This window comes from Mus caroli, chromosome 6, assembly GCF_900094665.2.
Source record: "Mus caroli chromosome 6, CAROLI_EIJ_v1.1, whole genome shotgun sequence".
Classification (NCBI taxonomy): Eukaryota; Metazoa; Chordata; class Mammalia; order Rodentia; family Muridae; genus Mus; species Mus caroli.
In genome coordinates, this window is record NC_034575.1 from 13,418,180 (window position 1) to 13,439,977 (window position 21,798).

Genomic DNA, 21,798 nt, shown 5'->3' on the forward strand with positions numbered 1-21,798 from the left:
TATAAGTGTGTGTGTGTGTGTGTGTGTGTGTGTGTGTGTGTGTGTGTGTGTGTGAGTGTGTGTGTGTTTAATTTTTGGAAAACAATCTTGAAAAGTCAAACTTCCTCATTTTTAATGTTTTTAGCATTTTATCTTAGTTTATTTATCTATGGGGTACCATGTGATATTTCTGTCTCATTGGTAATGGTCAAATTGAGTTGTGCATAGCTATCTTCTGAAGCTTTTATCGTTTCTTGGGGACAAAACACCCACTGTTCTTTCTCCTAAGCTTTTTGGGGTTATTCAGTACCTTAACATTTTAGTGGCAATGATGTGAAAGACCATGTCACCACATATTTCTACTGTATATTTCAGGACCTATTCACCAACCTGTTCCCTTCCTTCCTCCTTCCTCCTCCTCCCATGCCCACCTTATGCTTTATTCTCATGTACGCGGAGGCCTACCTTCTTAGAGTCCTCGTGGATGACGTCAGCTGTTGGGGAGAAACTGCTCAGTTTGTTGTTGTCTCATTTGTTTTTCTTGTGCTGCCTTTGTTACTGAGGTCATGTCCAAAATAGATGACCCATTCCAAGGACCCAAAGAAATGCCCTAGTACATTTTCCTAGAGTTTCAATTCTCAGGCATTGTGATAGGCTTGAATATATTAATAATAAACTCAGAATCACCCAGAATCCACCGGTGTCACATTAAGTTAAGAAATCAAAGCACTTCCTGGTGGTATGAGTTAACCAAGAGCAAGCCCAGATTTGACTTCTCTACTTCCCTTTCCAGGGTCATTCCTGTTTGTCTGTTGTATGAGTCGGAGTCTGAGCCTGCCTGAAGGCTGCCTTGTGAATCTCTCTCTGTGTCTGATCCTGTGTTTCTGTCCCTAACAAGAGACTTTGCTTTTTCTTTCATTGAACGGCACAGAAAGTATAACATGGAGAAGAAATGAGGGATACTTTATAGAAATCTTTTACGGAGTTTTAAAAGGAATTAATTTACTCCAGCTGACCCAGTTAACAAATAGTGTTACAAACATCACTGTGTTTCAAGCTATATCTGTATGTTTCATTCAACAATTATAGTGGATTTTATAAGGCCACTTTTTGCTTATATTTGCTATTTTCAGCAAATGCTTATCATAACACATGCACACATTACTCTGGGTCAAGGGATATGGAAGACTATATAATTTAAGATTACAGCTATACATTAACTTGGGTTGTAAAAGTTGATTCCATGGGAAATCCAAGCAAAGTTAGGTTGGATATTACATTGTTCTTTTAAGTCAGGTTAAACAAAGAGGCTGAGGACACAGTACACTGAAGATAAGTCTTCAGTGACTCCAAGTTTATTATTAACTCTGGCTGTGAAGCCCATTAAATGTCCCAATCTCTTTGAATGTAAGAGACATTTTTTATTATAGGACATTGTCACCAGAATTGTTTAATATCTTTTACAATGAATATGTTTGTGCCCTGGGTAAAAGCCAGTTATCTCTATCTGAATATCTGTTTTCATATCCAAGCTGTATTGTTTTAACTATAGTAGCTTTGTAGCATATTTTCACTTTAGCTCATGTAATGTCACCTGCTTAGTTCTTTCTGTGCAGGCAGCTTTGGTTGTTTAGGATTGTCATTATTTTTTCCTGTGGTTCTAGTCAATCTCCTACCATTTCAAAAGTTTTGGTTGGGGCTATTTTCATAGTGATACCATGTTTTATATTCCATACCCCATGCAAATACCCATTCATAACATTAGACAGGCACCTTCTGAGTTTGTGCTGCAGAATTTCTTGCTATGAGGTTAACTGCCTCAGTCAACTTAATGATAGTGGCTTTGTTAACCTTGGGCTTTAGCCAACTGCTTACCCATCCCTCAAAGTCCTGCCTTATGTGCTAATTAAGAAGAAACAACCTGTTTCTTTGTCACAGATGAATAGATCACATCCTAGTAAGGGGTAGCAATTGCTGAAATCCATTTGAGATAGGAAGAATAGAGATGAAAATGGAAAATGTCATTCCAGGCACTGGGGACATGTCTATCAGAGACAGCACTGAGCATCTGGTATATTACATTTTTAAATATATCTATTTTTTTGTTTGTTTTTGTTTGTTTTTGGCTTAAAGAAACTGGCTTATTGACATTTGGAAATATCAGTGCTTCAGTTTGCATTGCCTCTCACCCACAGACATTATGTGAAGCCCGATGCATTTGTGATACGCTTGGGAGATACACTTCCAGTCATGAGCCCAGAGAGAGAAGGTTTGGTGCCCCCGGAATGAAATTTGGATGTCTGGTGCAAATATAAAGCTAAATATAGTAATAGAATTGGAAATAGTGAAGCTTCAGGCTTATTCTGAAATGCCAGATATGGGTAGCAGCTGAACTCCAGAGCCCTGGCTTGCCTGGTGGCTCCTTCACCCTGTGTTGGACACACAGTCAGCCAGAGGAATATGGCTGTAACAGCTCTGTAATATACATTACATTGAAAAATTGTCACATGTTTGGGGCCTCACTAAGAATCTAGGTCTGGAAGAGGGGTTGCCCTGTTTCCATTGCAGACCCAGAACATTGTATTCTCCAATCTCTGGGCGAGTGCTAGACTCTGATAGACAGAGAAGAGAATAGCAGAACAGCCCAAGAGTGAACAAACACATTGTGTCCTGGACAACAGCTATAAGATGAACCATTTATCCCATACTATCCAAGTGCCTGTAGTGGGAAGGCTAGCTATAGGAAGTTCAGGCATTATCTCACCAGACAGCTCAGCCAGGAAGTCCAGCACTCAGCCCTGACTTCCTCAGCCCATTTCTACTGGATCTGGTAATCCTACCTTGTGTTATTGGTGTTTACTCAGAAATATTGTGCGAAGGGACACTTGGCTTTGCTTGGGTCTCTTTGTCGCAAACTCCACCTGGCTTCCCTACTGAGTTTCTGAGGTGTACTTTAAGTGCCCAATTAGATGATGTTTCTTTCTCATTCCCTTCCCTCCCTCATGGTTTAGAACTTAATAAACTCACTTATTCACAACAGAAAATATGTTATTCTAGACCATCCTCTGGATCATGTACAACAAATCCCAGCAGTTCTTCTGGAGGCTAGGTTCCACACACAGAGAAGTAATTTAATTACTAAGTTTTTAGGGAGTGAAAAAGAAGGAAGGAAGGAGAGAAGGAAAAGAAAAAGGAGAATAAGAAATACTGTACTCTGAATTAATATTGAGTTTTACCATCTTGTAGCCTGCAGTTGCTTCTTTCGCCCAAACTGTTACCTTATTTTGAGACAAACTATTTACCTGTGAGTTAGCAAGGAATTTTAAAACAAATCAGGCCAATCAGTTAAAAGAAAGCACAAAGTTCAGAATGGAACAGAAAGGAGGTTTTGTGTGGTCATATAATCTCATCTGTTAAGAAAGGAATATACATACGTAGTTATTAGGTTTACAATCAAATCAGTTGAAATGCTTCACCTTCACCCTCTTGTAAGTTTTCTTAAAAGCATGTATAACAAGAAGACTTTGAGAACAGTTGATGCATTTCTAGTAATTACACCTGTAGTGTGAGAAGAAAGAAGTGTTTGTTTCTTCAAAGGTCCCCCTGTTCCCAGTGTGGAACAAGGGCCTTACTCTAATTGTATTCTAATTGTATTCTCCCTTAGGTCTCATATCATGACAGATTGTCTTACTGCCTGATTTCCTGTAGAAGAGCCCACCTCTCACTGCCTCTACTCACTGGCAGTGTGACCTTGGCCTTACTTCAACAATGGTGCCTAGATGTCACTCTTTATCTGATACTGTTAAGAGCTACACACATCTGTTAATCTTACTCCTGTAGTGCTAGTTGCATTACAGGAGCTGGCTCAGAAGTAACTCTCAAAGTTGCCAGTTTTGCTTGATACTCTGTTTCTACCAGGCACCCCTGTCTTCTGCAGGATTCGTTGTTTCGGGAACAGTAAAAACCTTCCTTCTCTTTGCCCTGCTCTGGAGTCTGATGCAGCTCAGTGGTAGAGCTCTTGAATAGCATGTATGAGGCTTTAGTTTGATCTCCAGCACTACTAACAAACAAAAAGTCTGCCTGACCTGGCATTTCTTTTACTCTGCTTCCATATCTACCTTATTCTCTAGGCTGATTCTTTTCTGTGTGCATGCACATTGTCTTGTCTACTTAGAGCCCCTTTCTCCACTTTAATCTCATGTTTGGGGGTAACCTTCCAGCCTGGAAGGAACAGCATTCTGATTTATTGAGATAGAGATAATACCTACTCCCTTTAGATCTTATATAAATATTTCTGCTGGGATATGAACTATGCTGTGATTTTTGCATGGGCATCTCATTTTTCCCTCTAAAGGTAGGTGTGTGTGTGTGTGTAAGGCATAAAAATTAGAGGGGGAAAAGTATGGAAAAAAGAGACAGTCAGTGGGACAAAAAAAAGATAAAAGGAGACACATATGTTTAAAAACATTATATTCATTTGTGAAATTGCCAAAAATAAAAATAATTTTTAAAAAGCATAGGGTCAACCTCATTCTTTTAAATTTTTACACACTACTCTCTGGGCTGGTTCTGTATCTTACTTTGGATGATATAAGTACCATATAATTAAATTAATTAGCTAATATTAATAGATATAGAAGAGATATTGAGAAGTATTTCCAAGTACACATGGGCTATCCCCCCTACTCTTATTAACGCACTTCTTGCCTTTCTTATTTCAATGGATTTAACTTATTTGCTATAGCAGGTTATTGTTACCAATATGGTGAACCTTCAGTTAGGCAGTTCTCTCTGTTTGACACTTTAAGTAAGGAATTCCTGTATTCAACTTTGCAGCATGCTGTTTTACTAAACATAACCCCTGATGTTCCAATAATATTTTCTGTGTAAATAGTCAGTGATCAAATTTCTCCGAAGACGATAGAAAGCTCCTGTATGTTCTGCCTGGCTGACACTGTAGGTACCTCCACTGTGAACACAGGAAAGTCTGGGAGTGCTCTTCTCCATCACTCACACAGCTGTCCTATGAGAACAGGTATCATTCCCTCCAGTGATTCTCTGCCTGTCCAGAATTCAGCAGTTGAGCTTTTTCAACTCCTCAGACTAAACATTAAACGAGAAAAAAGCCAGTGCATAGATTGCACACAGAAGAACCTCAAAGGATTACCAAAGACCCTTTAATTTTGGCTGTCAATCTCAGCTCTTATTTTGCATGATTCTAGTGCATATGCTTTGCAACATTATTTTTGAAGCTTTCTCAAAGGAGCACATTGATGCACATTTTCTCCCACCCTAGCCAGAGCTAAGTAAAGAATACCTCAGTAGCACTCAGAATCATGACAGCCTATTATATTGTTCCCATGTCTGCTTCTCAAAATTACCCAGAGTTCCTTAAAGACAAGAATTACATGCCGACCTGTTTGACTCCTCAACACTTTACACAGTGCCTGATACACACTGGACATAGGTAGTTCATTGAGCCACAACTGATTATCTGCCTTTGAATTTACTACAGATTTTTAAATAGCAAATCATGAAGGAGAGAAAACACATGAGAGAAGGCAAGGAATGAAAAATAATAGTTACTACTGGATTAGCACACCAATTATAAAAGAACATGAAAAGATTTGAAGAGTATTTCTGCCCTATATTACTTAGTTTTGGAAGAAAATGGTGTTTATTTCTGAATAAAGTCAGCTTCAGAATACATTGATACATGCTAACAGTACTAGAGTTTGTGTCTTTTGGTAGAGCTACCGATGAAAGATTGAAATATGTTAAAGACATTCTGTTTAACAAGTACACACAATGTATTTTGAAAAGATTTGCATGGAAATTGCTTTCACAAGAAAAGTGTCTTTGGAGTTTAGTATGGTAAATCATTATCCCAAGTGACTAACTTCTTTCTTAAAAATTTGTCTTTTAGTTTTGAATTTATAATATAGTTATATCATTTCCCCCTCCCTTTCCTCCAAAATGACTACTTTTAAGGGTTCTGTATAGCTACCCTTCTAGGCATAGTATCTTATGATATCTAGGAAAATTCTTGGCTTATCAAGCAAATAACCATTGAACCTACCCAACATGCATCTCACCCTGCATATGAAACCTTGGAAAACATACACAGACCACAAAGAGAGAGAACAGGGTGGGGGAGAACGAGGAGGAGAAAATACAAAGTCCCAGGCATTAGAGACTTACTTTTGCTATATTTAAATTTAACTTTAAAAATCTTCAAACTTACATTAAAACAGACCATAAGTATCTGATCTGAAATATACAAGCTTTTGAGAGGGTTCCCATCAGGATGCTGTTCTTCACAGTACCTATTTGTAGGTGAAAGGAAATTCACTGGTCTTTAGGGTTATTAGGGCTTTGGGCAGTCCTTCCTGATGACAGGAAAAGCTGTCAGATGGCCTCTCCCTAGCCTGGGAGAAGGTGGCATGAAAACCTCGTACTAATATAGCTCACTCCAACAATACTTCTCCAGACCGCAGCTGAGAAAAGCAATGCGTTCAGCCCAGCTCCCCCATGGAGCTGGCTGCTCTGTAAAGCAGAAGCAGGACCCCTGTCCAGCTGCCAGGGCAGCATCAAGGGCCGAGGAAGAGTGGACAGGATGATTTATGAGGGGTCTCCCTGCTTCTCCCTCACAACAATAAATGCCATAGCATTTCTCCAGAGGACTGTGATACAGAGAAGCTGGAGACCCAGCACAAGGAGGGCAGGAGAGCAGGGAGAAGGGGGGGCAGCCCCTGCAGGGAGGGGCTCCTTCTGTGCTTTCAATCCTAACTGAGCTACCTGGATGAAAACTGCCTTTGTAAGGTGATACAAATGCTATGTGTATAAAATATACCTAGAAGGAAAAGACCACTTACAGATATATTATGGAGATATTTTATTCCCAGATTTTTTTTAAGCATCTCCTAAGCTGCCATTTTAGCAGATTTTCAAGACTTGCATCTCATCATGCTAATGGCAACAGGAGTTACCTTTTATTTATGAATGTCCAAGAAAGATGATCTTGGTACAGGTTTGGATTTCCTTAGCACTTATATTGGGCATCCTGCAGTTAGACAGCATTATCAACTGCCCATGTCAGTTTTAATTTTTCAGACTACTGTACTGGTGACTTGCTTGAATCCACATTGCTACCTATTGTTTTCTTTTTAGAATAGAATAGAGTTTATTCAGGGCATAGGGAGGGGAGTTAAGAGGGTAGTAGAAGCAGAGAAAGGGAGAGAGAGAGAGAGAGAGAGAGAGAGAGAGAGAGAGAGAGAGAGAGAAGTAGAGGAGTAGAGGCCAGCCATGAGCATGTGGAGGAAGGGGAGGGAATGGGGAAAGGGCGAGGAGACAGACGGGGAGCAAGAAGGCAAGAGACCAAGAGAGCAAGAGCTCTGCCTGTCTTATTAGGGTTACTACTGCTGTGAAGAAACAACATAAGCAAAGCAACTTGGGAGAGGTAAGGGTTGATTTGGCTTATTCTTCCTTATCACTGAAGGAAGCCAAGATAGGAACTCAAACATGGCAGGAACCTGGAGGCTGAGTAAGCCATGTGTGGAACAAATCAGAAGCTGTACTCACAGAACCCAGGACCACCAGCCTAGGGGTAGCACCACCCACAATTAGATGGGCCCTGCAGTATCAACCAGTGATTAAGGAAAGGTTCTACCAGGCTTGCCTACAGCCAGATCTTATGGAGGCCCTAATAGTCTAACTTCCCTCTGGAATGTCACAAAGAAAATGTCACCCACCCATCCTTAGGGGCCATCAATTGCTAGTAGCACCCCAACTAGTGTTGAAGCCTCATGATCCCCTCTCCCACCAGACAGGAACATTGACTGGCTTGTCTCTGTAGGTCATGTGCAGGTAAGCATCAGAGCTGTAAGTTCCTGAGTGCAATGACTGTGTCCTATCCAGAAGACAACATGTGACAGCATTCACCCCATGCACTTGTCCTTATTTTCCTTCCTCCCTTTCTTCTGTGATGTTCCCTGAACTTTGAAGTTAGAATAAATGTCAGATTTAACGTTGAACACTCAATTGCCATTTATTCTCAGCACATTGGCCAGTTTTAAGTCTCGGCATTGCTTAATATCTACTGCAAAGACAAGTTTCTTTGACTAAGGTTGAGAATAGCACTAATCTATTGGTACAAACATTTAGTTTTTTTTTAGAGGGCAATTTGAGAACATTTCCATTGAGCAAAATAATAACAGTAGGTAAACTAAGACTTACACCTTCCTCAATCATAGGTCTTTGACTGGTTAATATTACTAGGCATAAGTTCTTTTCTGTGGAACAGGCCTCAAATGCAAGCAGAAAACCATTGGTTATACTTCTAACAGTAAGGCCACTAGTGTACTTTACCGGGCAGGTATTTTAGCATTTAGGGTATAGCTTGACATCTGTCTTTCTAAATCAGCCTAGTAGTTCTTCATTTCAGTGGGACTTTGCTAACGTTCTAGGAATTCTGGTCATCAGAAATGAATGATTTCACAAGAAATAAAAATAAATGAGCTAGGTGCCAGAGTGGTGGCTCAGTAGTGAAGAGAATTCAATGTTCTTGCAGGGGTTCAGTTTCTAAAACCTGTGTGATGGCTCCATCACATACTTACATGCACACACATCACACACACACACAATCTTAAGAAACAAACAGAAAGTTTTACTGATTATAGTCATACCTTTCTCAATCTTCTCCCTTTTTCTTTTTTTTCCAGTGAGCATGTTTTTGAACACGTTAACACCAAAGTTCTACGTGGCCCTGACAGGCACTTCCTCGCTAATATCAGGACTTATTTTGGTAAGTGATGGACTTCTTCTAATTTAAAAACTTATTAGCATTTATGTTAATGTGACTATTTTTAAGGAATAATCTGGGAGAATATATATCAGCAGTTTTCAATATTCATTTTGTGTCTTCATGTTGGATGGGGATAAAGAGAAGAAGTGAACTTACCCAGGTTATATTTCTGCAATCCTTTCTTTTATGGGAAGAAAAACAACTCTTTATTGGGGGGAAATCAGAGAAGATGTTTCTAGGCCAAATTGTTGTAACTAAACATATAAAATGTGTTGGAACCAAAGCCCAGTGGTAAATAACTTGCCTCATATCCATGAAACTCTGGGTTCAGTCCCCATCACCACCCATCATGACAAAAATTAGACAGCAGATGGATATATATATATGTATATATATATATATATATATGTATTGCTGATTCATAAAAGTGGCTTAGTTCAACTAAGACTGTTTTTCATGTATATTGGATTATTAGATGTAATATCATTAGGAATACTTTTTACATGTGTTGGTATGGATTGTGGCATTCCCAACCTTTTTCTCCCTTCATCTTCTATTCTCTCAGTGTTTACATTCACTTCTTTATTGCTCCCTTTAAAAAAATTCATATAGGTAAAAAAAAATTTCTGTTATCTTACAACTTCATTACCTTATATTCTACAACAGCTATAGATACAAAGGATCATATTACCTATCATAATTCACTGTAGTGAACATTATGGGGCTATTGAAACTCAATGAGGCCATTCCCACATAACTTAATAATCTTTAAAGGAGAGAAATTTTAAAAAGGTTTTTTCCACATCCACAATTTTGTGATTACTAATTATTGTAGACATAGGTACAAGTGAAAGATTATAGTGCTATTATTACTTAAAAATGAATTATCAATTGAAAGAAATTTAAGGGTAGATAGGTACAAACATGTTGAGCAAAGAGAATACCTTTCCCAGGAATAATGAAAGATTTCAGAAGCCTGAGCTTATAAGATGGAGAAAGGGAGATTCTGTAAACAGATGGAAGTAGAAAATGGCAGAGTGGAGAGAGAGCATCCTTTTGTGATGAGAGAGCATCTCTAGGCACAGATTGTTATGTCTGCTTCACATGGGTTGTGTGAAATGTGCAAAGTTGCTCTTATGGAGCCATCCCAAGAAAAATCTATGTAGAAAGCACAGAGCTGAGTGCAAACTTCAACCCGAGGCAAGAGGCCTTGTATTACAACTCACCCTGGAAGAGAGGTGCTGTAGTTTGTAGTATGCGGCCTTTTAAACATTCATTGCCCACACATGCAACTCTGACATCTCTTCTCTGTTTAGGAAATTTGAGGAAATTGAGGGCACTGTTATAGTCAGGAGCTCATAAAACCATCAGGTTGGTTATGAACTTATTCTGTCCAGGGATGGTATTTTATTCTAACATTGACTTCCACCTGGTTTTTAGTGTTAAATGTCTCTTGTGAAATCATGGTGATAACATGGGATGTTGTTTTACTATAAATACTTGGCAAATAAGTTGTACCAATACCACATTCATCTTTAGCCTTGGTGAGGTGATTGTAGACCTGAGGACATTTTAATAGAACATGAAACCTGACAGTCTGAAAGCTGCTGTGGTGAGAGTTCAGCAGTCTCAAGGATTCCCCCTCAACTGAACCTGTGGGGTGACACAAACCATCAGCAAAACCAGACAGCAATTAAATGAAACTATTTTTACTCTGACTAGGACAGAAAATGGAGTAGAAAAATATTTTGATAATCTCTAAATGTTTTCCAATGTAGGTGACATAGGACAGAGAAAAATGACCAGAGAACTTCTTAAAAAACAAAGCTAGTAAAACTTGTATTGCTAGGAAAACCCAGAAAAAATTTAGTAAATCACAAAGGAGTGAGAATGAATCACTCCAAAAGCTTCTACTTTATTGAAGAAAGGGAAGATTTTCATTGGGAGGCTGCATGTTTGCTACTTAGAGCTAGGTGAGAAATTATAGCAGCACACTGGCGTTGCACACTAGCACCAGGAGAAGGCACACCATGGGTAATAGTGGGAAGTAACAGGAAGGGCGTTGTGTCCAGCCTCCCAGTGATTGAAGAGGACCACAAGGGACCAAGCAATGTGTACTTTCTAAGACTCCGGGGTCATTAGGTCTAAGATTTTATTTTTCAGGTGGGAAACTCGAGAGTTCTCAAGGAAAGAAAAGGAACTTTTGGGATTGAAGTCATGCAGTTTCCTTGTGGCAAAGCAGTCAGGCCTTCAACCTACATTATCAAGTATTCATTGTACAATGTGCAAGATGTCTCAGGAGAGAACAGACATGGAAAATACTTTCACTTGCTTGATAAGTTCCTACTAATACATTCAGAAAACATAACACACACAGACACACAGACACACAATGTATATTTTAAGGGAAGAGGTGGTAGGTATTTTAAATATCTGAGTTACCATTTACACATACACACACACTTTAAGACTTTATGATAAGGTTTTGGCATACTTAAAGAAATAGGAAAACAAACTTTGGAGGATGGGATTTATACTGAGTCCACTATTTGCTGGACTGGGGGAAGGGCGTCTTGTCCATGCCTTCCTCGTCTCAGAAGGTTCTGCTGGTGTGATGCTCCTCATGTCCTCTGCCCAGCAGTGGGACTTCAAACCAGGCAAACTAGCAACCTGCTTTTAGGTTACATAGTTGGCCAAAGGCATTAAGGAGTGGAACCCAGGAGGTCCTACCCGGGCAGTCTGCCTTTCAACACCCACTTCATTGCTCTTCCAGTTAGGTGACCCACCAGCTGCCTTTCCCGCCAGCACCAGAGAGGCAGCCCTGGATTTCATTCTGGGAATGCCTTGCTGTGGGTTTACAGGACAAAAATTCACTAACATAGTGTAGGATATTTTCTTTCATTCTGATAAGTTAGCTCAAGGGTTGTCACTCCTCTAACTCAGGGATGGTTGAAGAACTCTCATAAGTAAATGGATTTCTCTAGGCCTGGGCTGTCTTTGCAGACCTGGGCTCCCATGCTTTTTCCTATGTTTGGCATAGAGCTGCTGGGCTAAACTGTAGAAGCAGAAACTGTTTAGACTGATGAAATGCTTAGAGGAGAGGAAACCTGCCCTGTAGGAAGGATGTGAGTGCTCTTTCTAAAACACACTGGCCTTTTCTGAGGGCATTCTAACTATGGTGAGCAGCAATCGCTATAGATACCCCCACATTCCTGCCTTACAGATGTTTGACAGTGGTATCTATTGCATTATCGCTAGGGACTCAGCTTTGCTAGGCTTTAAAGATGAATTAAGGGTTAGCATTGTATGCTGCCACTGTTTTTTAATTCTGGGTGCATTTCCAGGAGGAGTGAAGAATCCTGTGCTTTGAAAAATGGCTTTTTGCATGGCATGCTTAGCAGTTTGCTTCCAGGAATCGGAAAGACAATAGCTAACTTCTCTCTCTAGCAATGCTCTGGGTGTCTTCCACTGACTCTGAGAGTGCAAGATTACTCCTGGGGAAATTGGCTGTCTGAGAGCCTTGGGATTCTTATGCTAGAATCAGAAATCACCATGTCATTTGATGTTTTAGAAGAGAGGTAAAAACAAAAGTCTAGGATTTCCACTGTGAAGAAAAAGTCAACTAACTGAACAAACATACATAGGGAAAAAGTTGGCAAAAGTTGCTCTCTTTTACTTTAAATTCTTTAAAAATAGATATCTGATTAGATGTCACCAGTAGTTTTTCCTTCCTTCCTTCCTTCCTTCCTTCCTTCCTTCCTTCCTTCCTTCCTTCCTTCCTTCCTTCCTTCCTTCCTTCCTTCCTTCCTTCCTTCCTTCCCTCTTCTTTTCTTTCCTTCTTTTCTTTTCTCTTCTTTCTTGCTTCACCCCTTGGGGGTACCCAGATAGTAAGGGTGCTCTAGTGGTATATCCATGCCCTGATCTTATCTGTCTTCACAGCTGTAGGCATGGTCAGGATCATGATGTGAGGTTCTTCCAGTGGGGTTCCAGAGTCTTATAGTTATATCTCTTAATCTAGCCTTCTTCACATGGTTCAAAGCTATGGGGGTCGGGGGAGGAGCAGACTCCTAAACCTGGTGGATGGTAGCCAGAGTTGTTTCTGGACCCTTTGGAGGGCTTCCAAAGATCTTAAAAACTTATGTTGGTCATATTCGGCTCAGATATCAGACTGGAGGTTAGGCAGCATGAGAGGGAAGCTCCCATATAGGATCTCAAAGGGGGAATGAGACCTAAAATATAGGGGTATTCCTAGCCCTATATAAGGCATAAAAGTAGGAAGAACACCTAGTCACCGTCAGTTTCAAGGTTTAATTTGGTCAAGGCCTTCTCCAGGGCCCTATTCATCCTCTCTACTTGCTCTGAACTTTGGGGTCTGTTTGCACAATGTAATTTCCAATTGGTCCCCAGAACCTGTGCTAGAGATTGAGTTACCTGAGAGATGAATGCTGGTTCACTGTCAGACCCAAGCAGGGTAGGCAAACCACACCTGGGTGTGATATCTTGCAGAGGCTTCTTTGCCACTATGTTGGCAGTCTCCTTTGTAGGGTAGGCTTCTACCCATCCTGAAAAGGTATCTATAATAACCAGCAAATACTTATATTCATATGTTTCTGGTTTTATTTCTGTATAATCTATTTCCCAATTAGCCCCTTGACATTGACCCCTGATTCTGGTTCCTAGAGTGGCTCCTTGACTGGAACCTGAGGAGTTCACAGCCTGGCAGGTGGCACCGTCTGAGATACCTGATCAACCAAATGTCCTAAGTTGAACATTTTGTACCTTGCTGCGCACAGCAGTTCCTTCAGTTTTCAGTGTCTAGGTATGAAGCTTGATGAATCTGATGGAAGAGTTACTTAGCAAACTACTTAGGTAGGATGCTGCAGCCTTCAGAGATCAGCAACAATCCGTCTCTTCTATAAACTCCTTGGCATTTTGCCTGATGTTGTTTGTCTTTAGCAGAATATTCAGAGATGGCTGGGAGTGCAGGGGGTGGTAAAGCAACCAGGATGTTGGCAGTGGAAGCCTTCGGTGGCCTCCCTTTTGGTTTTACCCGATAGATTGTTCCCTCAGGCTATTTATGATATACCCATTTCTGATGCCTGTGGCAATGAATTATGGCTACTTTGAGAGCAAGCCATAATGCCTCCAATGCAGCAAGTGTTCCTTCCTTATTTTTGATAGTTTTTCCTTCAGTAGTCAATAAGCCTCTTTCTTGGTATATGGACCCATGTACATGAGCCACTACTGCCTGTGCAGATGTTAGCTATGGGCCCCTTTTGCCAGTTTTAAAACCCAAGTTAGAGCCTTTAGCTTTCTGGGCTGAAGTTCCAGAAGCAAGGTAGTTGTCCAAAAAACAGAGTCCAAGTCTATTACTACTGCTCCTGTGTACTTGATTCCATTCTGGATGAAGCTGTTCCCATCCATGAAGTAGATAAGTTCCGAGTCTTGCCAAGGTAGGTCAGTCAAGTCCGACATGATGATCTGGACATGTCCCAGAACTATAGAACAATCATGCTGCATGTTTAAGGATGAGTCAGATAACAGGATGGCTGGGTTTAGGGCAGGTGATGGGTTATATCTTATGCTAAGGGGATTCAAAAGTAGAGCCTGAAAGTGCACCAGTCTGGCATTGGACAGCCACTGGCTGGGTGGATTCTTGAGGGTCCCTTCAATAGCATGGGGTGGGGGCAGTGGTGATGACAAGTTCCTGCTCCATGGTTTTATTGTCAGCATCCCTGACTAGCAGAATGGCTAGCCATCCTTGGGTCACTGGCTCCAGCTTCTTAGATAAATAAGCCACAAGTCTTTTCCATGGTCCCGAAGTTTGGGTAAGCATCCCCTTTGCTGTCCCCTTTCTCTGATCTACATGCAGGTGAAAAGGTTTGTGAAGTCCAGGAGGGCTGAGGCTGACATCTCCAATGAAGCTCTTCCTAGAATCTTAAAAGCCATGTCTATCTTAGGGGTCCATTCTATTTTGTCTTCTTGGCCTCTGGTGGCCTCATATAATGGTTTGGCTATCTCAGTTAAGCATGGCACCAGAGTCTACAAAATCTAGCACATCTCAGAAATTCCTGTACTTGCCTTTGGGTTGACGGAACTGGGATGCTAAGGATGGTTTGCTTCTGGGAGTCAGCAGGTATTGGTTGCCCTCCCCCCCTCTTGGATTTATACCCCAGATATCAAGTTGACAAAGCTGGGCCTTCTTAGAAGACACTTGGTAGCCAAGTTGACTCAGCTTCAGTAGCAGGTCTCATGTGGCCTCCTGGCATATCTCCAAGCCAGGAGCCAATAAGGATGTCATCTCCATACAGTTATTTGAGGGTGGACCTGCCAGTACTCACCCAAGTCCTCATGCAGTGCCTTGTCAAAGATGGTGGGAGGGTTCTTCAATCCTTGAAGGAGGCACAAATTGGTAAACTTGCAAGCTGTGGAGCAGTAAAGACCTATAGACTAGACCTCCAGAAAAGCCTTGCTTAGCCCTGCCTGCTGAATGTAGATGGGGTGACAGCTAGGCTTTACATGCTCATTGCTTTGCCATGTCATTCTGCCTTCACTAAAGTGCTGCCTGGGAAGGTGGCTACCAGCCCGGTTGAGAACTTAGTACTTTTCATTTTCACAGACTCCCAGAAATGGACCAAGTGCACGTGAAAGAGATGAGTAGGGAGAATGGAAAAGTGAAGCAAAATCTGAAGAAGAGAAAGGAGGCCAGTGGTAGAGTGAAAGACTGCAGTGTTTTTAGGAGGACATAAGATTTTCTTTCCTATTTGGTCATGAAAACTAGTCAGATGTGGCCAGTTCTGAACACAGACCAACACTTAGCATAACTTACCTATATTTTATTTTTGTGAGCCTTTATTGTCCTCTTCCATTCTAAATTGGAAATGGTTTATGTGTTTGGTTTTAGATTATCTTATATATGTGAGTATGTTGCCAGAATTTATGTATATATGTTTACTATGTATGTGTCTACTGCCTTCAGAAGCGAGAAAAGAGTTGAATTCTCTGGAAATGGACCTACAGATGGGTGTGGGCCACTATGTGGCTGCTGGAAACCAAGCCTGGGTCTTCTGCAAGAGTGGTAAATGCTCTTAATTGCTGAGCCATCTCTTCAGCTTCCATATATGTGTCCTGAACACATTTGTTGATACTTAAAGAACAGCAGTTGACTGCACACATAATACAGTGAGTACGTGAAGTGGCTACATCAGAATTATTTGGGGAGCTTGCTTTAAATTCTGAGGATTGCTTTAATCAGAATCTGTAGAGTATTAAAGGACAGGCACCATCACAGTATGAACTACAGAGCTTGGGACAGATGACACAAGTGAAATCCTTCCCACTCTTTGTGATCCCATGACTACTAGTTGGCCCCAGGAGAGTGGTCCTTATCTGCAGGCCACAGTAATGAATGCTACAGTAGAAAATCCTACCCAGTCAATATATGCACATGTAGGTGGGCTTTGACCTAGAAGAATGCCTGATCTTCCTGCCCCTTTTAGTCTTTGCAGCAGAAGCCCAGAAATGGGAGTGGGAGGGTATGAGTGTCATGACGTTCCACACATAGCTGCCACAACTGTTTAAGGAAACAGGTGGCTTCTGAGGGACTGGCTGAGAGTTAGGAAGCAGGAGGCCTGACCCCATGCAGTAGCTACACAGTATTTATAAACAAAGCACGCAGACAGAGCAAGCTGCTTGTTCTTCTTTTTCCTTTCTTCCTCCCTTCCTTCTAACTCTTCCCTCTCTCCCTCCCTCTCTCCCTCTCTCCTTCTGTCCTTCTTGGCTTTTTTTTTTTTTTTAACCTTTTTAGTTAATGTCAGTCCTGAGGAGTTATGAGTAAGGGACTTTGAAAGGGCCAGTTGGTATGAAGGAAAAGATACACTTAAGAATTCAAACCAATACTAAAAATAGTTATGGATGTCACTGTAGTGCTTGTCAATTGCCTTGGCTTTATCTCAGATGCTCAGATGATCTTCTTTTGTTAATTAAAGAAAATAATGTGTACACACTTGCAAAGGCATACAACACATACACATGTATGTGTGCACAAATGCAGATGTGCAGGCACACATGGTAAATTACCTTTCACGGGACTGTGCTTCCTGGAATCTTGGCATCATGCCACTTGGCCATGTGATTTTGTACCTTCGGATTTTCTCTTTTCTTGTTTTCTTGTTCATCTCAAAAGTGTGTGTGAGCCTTTCTTTAAAACAAAAACAAAACCCCAAAAATAACACCAACAAAAATAACTCCCCCCACTCCAGAACAAAAAAACAAAACAAAAGCCCCTTAACAATTCTTCTGTTTATTTCAGTCACATGCAGCTAATCCACTGGCCCATCCTTATGAGATATCCATCTGGCATTATAGTCATTGCATTAGCCTTTCCCTTCCCATGCTGAGTACTCACTCTGACTTGACTATACACACTAGAAAACTGCCCCATAGAATCAAGAAAACCAGCCAAGGACACCCTCTGGTCCTGGCTTTCTAGGTAAGAGTATTTTGATCTTAATCTAGATGGAGTTAATGGCTTCCTAAATGTCACACTCTGTTGATGGTTCCAATTCTCATCCTACTTAATCTGTATTACTCTAGAGATGGTGCGTGGGGAGGAGAAAGTGTAGTAGAAAGATTAAGGTTTTAAAATTAAGAAATGCATAATTTTACATTTTAAATTCTAAACAAGTTATTTGGCAGACAAGAGAAATTCCTCACCTCCCAATATGCCAGGGCCACTAAAGGCAGAGCTAGGATCTCTAAGAACTATTTTAAAACCTAAATTTGTTTACGAATGCTTCACTGTTTACACTGTTGGTATGCACCAGGAAAATGTATTCAAAGTGACACCAAATAGGTATGCATTAAATAACACCATCTGTCCATCTGAAGCCATTCAGCACTTTAAAACTATTGTGAAGTGTTCCTCAAAGTCTGATGACTTTTAGAGTACAAAGAGGATTGTTTTGCTACTACCTCAAATTAAAGGTCTTGGCTAATTAAAGTTTGGGAAGGCTTCTTTTCTTTTGATACATAGTAGAAGAACAGGGGCCATTCTTTATACTAGTGTCCACTCTGTAAATGCAACTTTTATTTGACAGATGTTATTTTGGTCTCAGACATTTAGGGCCACCCTTTGTAGCTGTGATGCTTTGTATATGCTCGACCCAGACAGGGAGTGGCACTATTAGAAGGAGAAGGTGTGGCCTTGTAGGAGTAGGTGTGTCACTGTGGGTTTAAGATACTCATCCTAGCTGCCTGGAAGTCAGTATTCTGCTAGCGGCCTTTAGATGAATATGTAGAACTCTCAGCTCTGCCTGTACCATGCCTGCCTAGATGTTGCCATGCTTTCTACCTTAATGATAATAATGAACCTGTAAGCCAGCCCCAATTAAATGTTGTTCTTATAAGAGTTGCCTTGGTCGTGGTGTCTCTTCATAGCAGTAAAAACTTAACTAAGACAGTAGTTCTTTCTGAATTCTTTCTGACTGTTTCTACCCAGCCCTTCTACCTGAAACTCTTCTCCAAGCTGACTGCTTCAAACTGGCTACTCTGGGATTCTCACTGAATTGCTCACTTTGTCCACAAACTAACTCTGGCAATTTGTTCTAATCCTATGGCTACTTCTTACTCTCTAGCTCCAGCTGTCTCTGAGCAGACTCATGAATGAATTCAACTCCACTTCACTGCAGTCACTGCATTGATACCCCACCCCCCAACTCAACTGACTCACTCTCTTCACTGCTCTTAAATAACCTCTCATTCTTGTGCTGGCCTTCTGAGAGCTGGGTATATCCTATCTCTCATTCTGTGAAGTCTTTTTCTGATTCGTCACTTTGCTCTCACTTAGATGTTATTGTTTGGGATTAAAGGTGTGTAGGGAAGGATTCCAGCTGAAAGGATTAAATATGTATACTAAGGGCATCTTCTAGTCTGATCACACAGACCTAAAATGTTTTTGGATGTTATCAGAGCAGTGATCTTGCTGGGTTAAAATTCCTCTACATTCCTCTACACAGATGGGACAATAGTATTGATGTTCTGTGATAAATCTGAGAAGACACACTTCCTTGTCCCCAAACAACTAAGCTGTCTTTACTTATCTGTTTTTTCTGTATTAAAAAGGTAGGATGATCTAGAGACAAGGTCTGTCTTGCCCTAATCCAAATGTTCAGTTAATTTGAGGCACTTGCTTCTTAGGCTTAATTATCTGGTCTCATTTGATAGACTAGTTCTGAATTGGTTTTTATAGTTAAGATAGCAGAGACTGTCAGAGGACACTTAGAGGGATATGAACGACTGCCTGTGTGTCTGGTATAGTTTAACTGAAGTATTGTTATGTTATTTGTTTGTTCAATAAAGAGGGTTAAGTAAGAGAGTAGCAGAGAGAGCTGGGGCTTAATTAGCTTTGTGATTTAGATCAGGTCACTGCATCTTGATGAACAGTCTTTGTTCCCATCTTAAGTAGATTCCCTACGCTGTTCTTTAAGGTCCATTTTAGTTTTGCTCTGTGGTTCTACTAAAGACACTAAAGAATTGGAAATCTCAAGGTTTCATGTATGTGATAGATACTAGGATGTCATGGGTACTATGGTCTGAATCATGAACTTTCAGTGCAGGGACATGATGTTGTGACCCGGGACCCCACTCAGGGGTGACTAGGAATATTGGTGCTGTATGATGGAGTGAGTGGACTGTGGCATGGTAGGTGCTCTAACAGCACCTTGATTGCCAATGAGTAAGAACCACTGTCAGCTCTGTAACCAATGCCAAGAGAGGCTTGGAAACCCTTTTCCTCTTGTGATTGAGGCAGAGAACTTTTGTTGACTTCTTGATTGGTCCTGAGTCATTTTACTTCCCAAGTTTCAGTGAGCTTGTCTGGGGGATGTGGTCACCTCTCCTTTGATTATAACATCCTATGTCTCAACTATCTTCTCTCAAAGAAGAAGTGTTTCATTTTAGAAGAAAATGCTACAAAAGGACTGGCAAAAGAGGGGTGCCTCAGTGTAGGCCTCAGGTGTGCCATCCTTGAACGGTGTGATAGACAAGCCATTAACATAATAAATGGTAACACTGTTAGCGCTTTTGAGAGCTGACTGTGGGTCAGACACTGAAGTAGGTGCTTTACACTGAGCTGGTATGAAAACTGAGGACCCTTGAAGATAAATATGATTTCCACTTCATCTACAGTTGAAGGTACTAGTGTCCAAATAAATCAAATAACTCACTGGAGTTATAGACATCTTTATGGATCCATAATCTATATGTTCACCTATGGAGTTTCCTTCAGGTGTCACAGCTAGCAGTGAGATCTGTGAAGAGGTGAGAATGAAAACTTGGTTGAGCTTGACTTCATTAGGCTAGATCAAGCTTCTAGAGAGTCTGATGCCAGGTGGTTTATTAACAGCATATTTAAACACAGTGCAATTTGGGAAAAAGTTTCCTGGTATAATATAATCCCTGATACAAAGAGAGGCATAATTACATTGAAATTCAACTCAAGGAGCATGCCCTTTCTTCCAGCTAGACTCTCTGTATTATTAGTTTAAGGGCCTAGGGAAGGATCTGGCATGGTCTAGGTCATATAGATAGCATAGAGGTCATTTAGGTTATAGAGCTTGAGAGAGCCCCTGGATATGCAGATAATGTTAGGGTCTTTTAGACTACTAGTCATACAGATCTCCAGGATGTTAATCACCTTGATTCCCAGCCTTCTGGAGGGAAAACTGGTTTTACATCTGTTCTCTTGAGAGGACAATCCTGAATGCTTAACATTCCCATTTCCCTGGAGATCTCTGGGCAGGAGGGCCTTCATGCTCCCAACATTTACCTTTCTTCCATATCCATGTACTTTCAAACTATATTCTCCTTAATTAAACATTGCAATGTTCGAAGTAATTCACTGTAATTAAATCAAGGTATCCTACATATGACTGGGGACGGTAGGTTTGGCTGATAATTTCCTTCTTGTATTCATAGATGCCCTTCCTATTGTTGTTGTTTTTCTGTTTGTTTGTTTGTTTTTTGTTTGTTTGTTTTTCGAGACAGGGTTTCTCTGTATAGCCCTGGCTGTCCTGGAACTCACTTTGTAGACCAGGCTGGCCTCGAACTCAGAAATCTGTCTGCCTCTGCCTCCCAAGTGTTGGGATTAAAGGTGTGCACCACCATCACCGGGCTCCTATTGTTGTTTTAATAGAGCAGAAATAAGAGAGAAAAATATTGGTTTTTAAATAATAGCTCAATGTTCATCCCAGTGCAGATAATGAAACTTTCTTATGAAATAAACAAGGACATAAACTTAAATATTTCTATATTGATTATAGATTGCATATTATAAAGAATAGTCCAGCTATCCTTTGAGACCCAGGCATGCAGTTATTCTGCTTTCTGTGGTTTTGTTATTTTTAACTCTCTGTAGCCAAGCTGTCCTGGAAGTCTTGGCAGTCCTCTTGGCCCAGTCTCTCTATTTATCACTGAAATTATAAATGTGAGTCACCATACTTGGCCTTTTACTTGTTTGAGTCAGGGTCTCACTGTTCTTGAACTTATGACCCACTTCCTTCAGCCTCCTGAATGAGGGCATGCAATTAAGGCCTGGGACACCTTGTTTTGCTAGTAGCTATTTGTAAGGTCCTTCTCTTGAATGATGTATTACTAGTGAAGAATAAACTAGTAAGATGGGGAAGGGAGAAAACGATGTGTAGAGCAACATGGAATTGTGGTAGGTAGCAGTGAGGTGGAGGTGGGCACAGCGGGTGTGGAGGTGGGCATGGGGAGGCACTCACTTTCCCAGGCTCAGGGTCCTCTGCCTTCAGCTGGTCATACAAGTGTGGCTGGTTTTTCTTTCATTAAGGAAAGCAATTCCTGTTCTCTTTGGAATTAAGAGAACATGATCATCAGTAGACTTTTGGAAAACGAAGCACTGATGATATGCAGCAAATGCTTGCTGTGCTGCCCTCAGCAGGAAGAGGACTGGGGCGTTTCAGGGCCTGAGCGCCATCCATGCTGACTACTGTTTT

The 21,798-nt window shown here is 40.9% G+C and overlaps 1 protein-coding gene across 5 annotated transcripts in view; it reads left to right on the top strand.

The window, feature by feature from the left end:
- St7 (suppression of tumorigenicity 7) overlaps positions 1-21,798 on the top strand; it is a 239,930-nt gene that overhangs the window by 112,861 nt on the left and 105,271 nt on the right. For all 5 annotated transcript variants that reach the window (XR_003836915.1, XM_029478333.1, XM_021164295.2 and 2 more), the window contains exon 2: positions 8,700-8,782. Coding sequence is in view for 4 of the 5 variants with exons in the window: in XM_029478333.1 (XP_029334193.1) it covers positions 8,700-8,782 (83 nt within the window). In the remaining variant the exon portion in view is untranslated. The remainder of the gene's footprint in view (positions 1-8,699; positions 8,783-21,798) is intronic.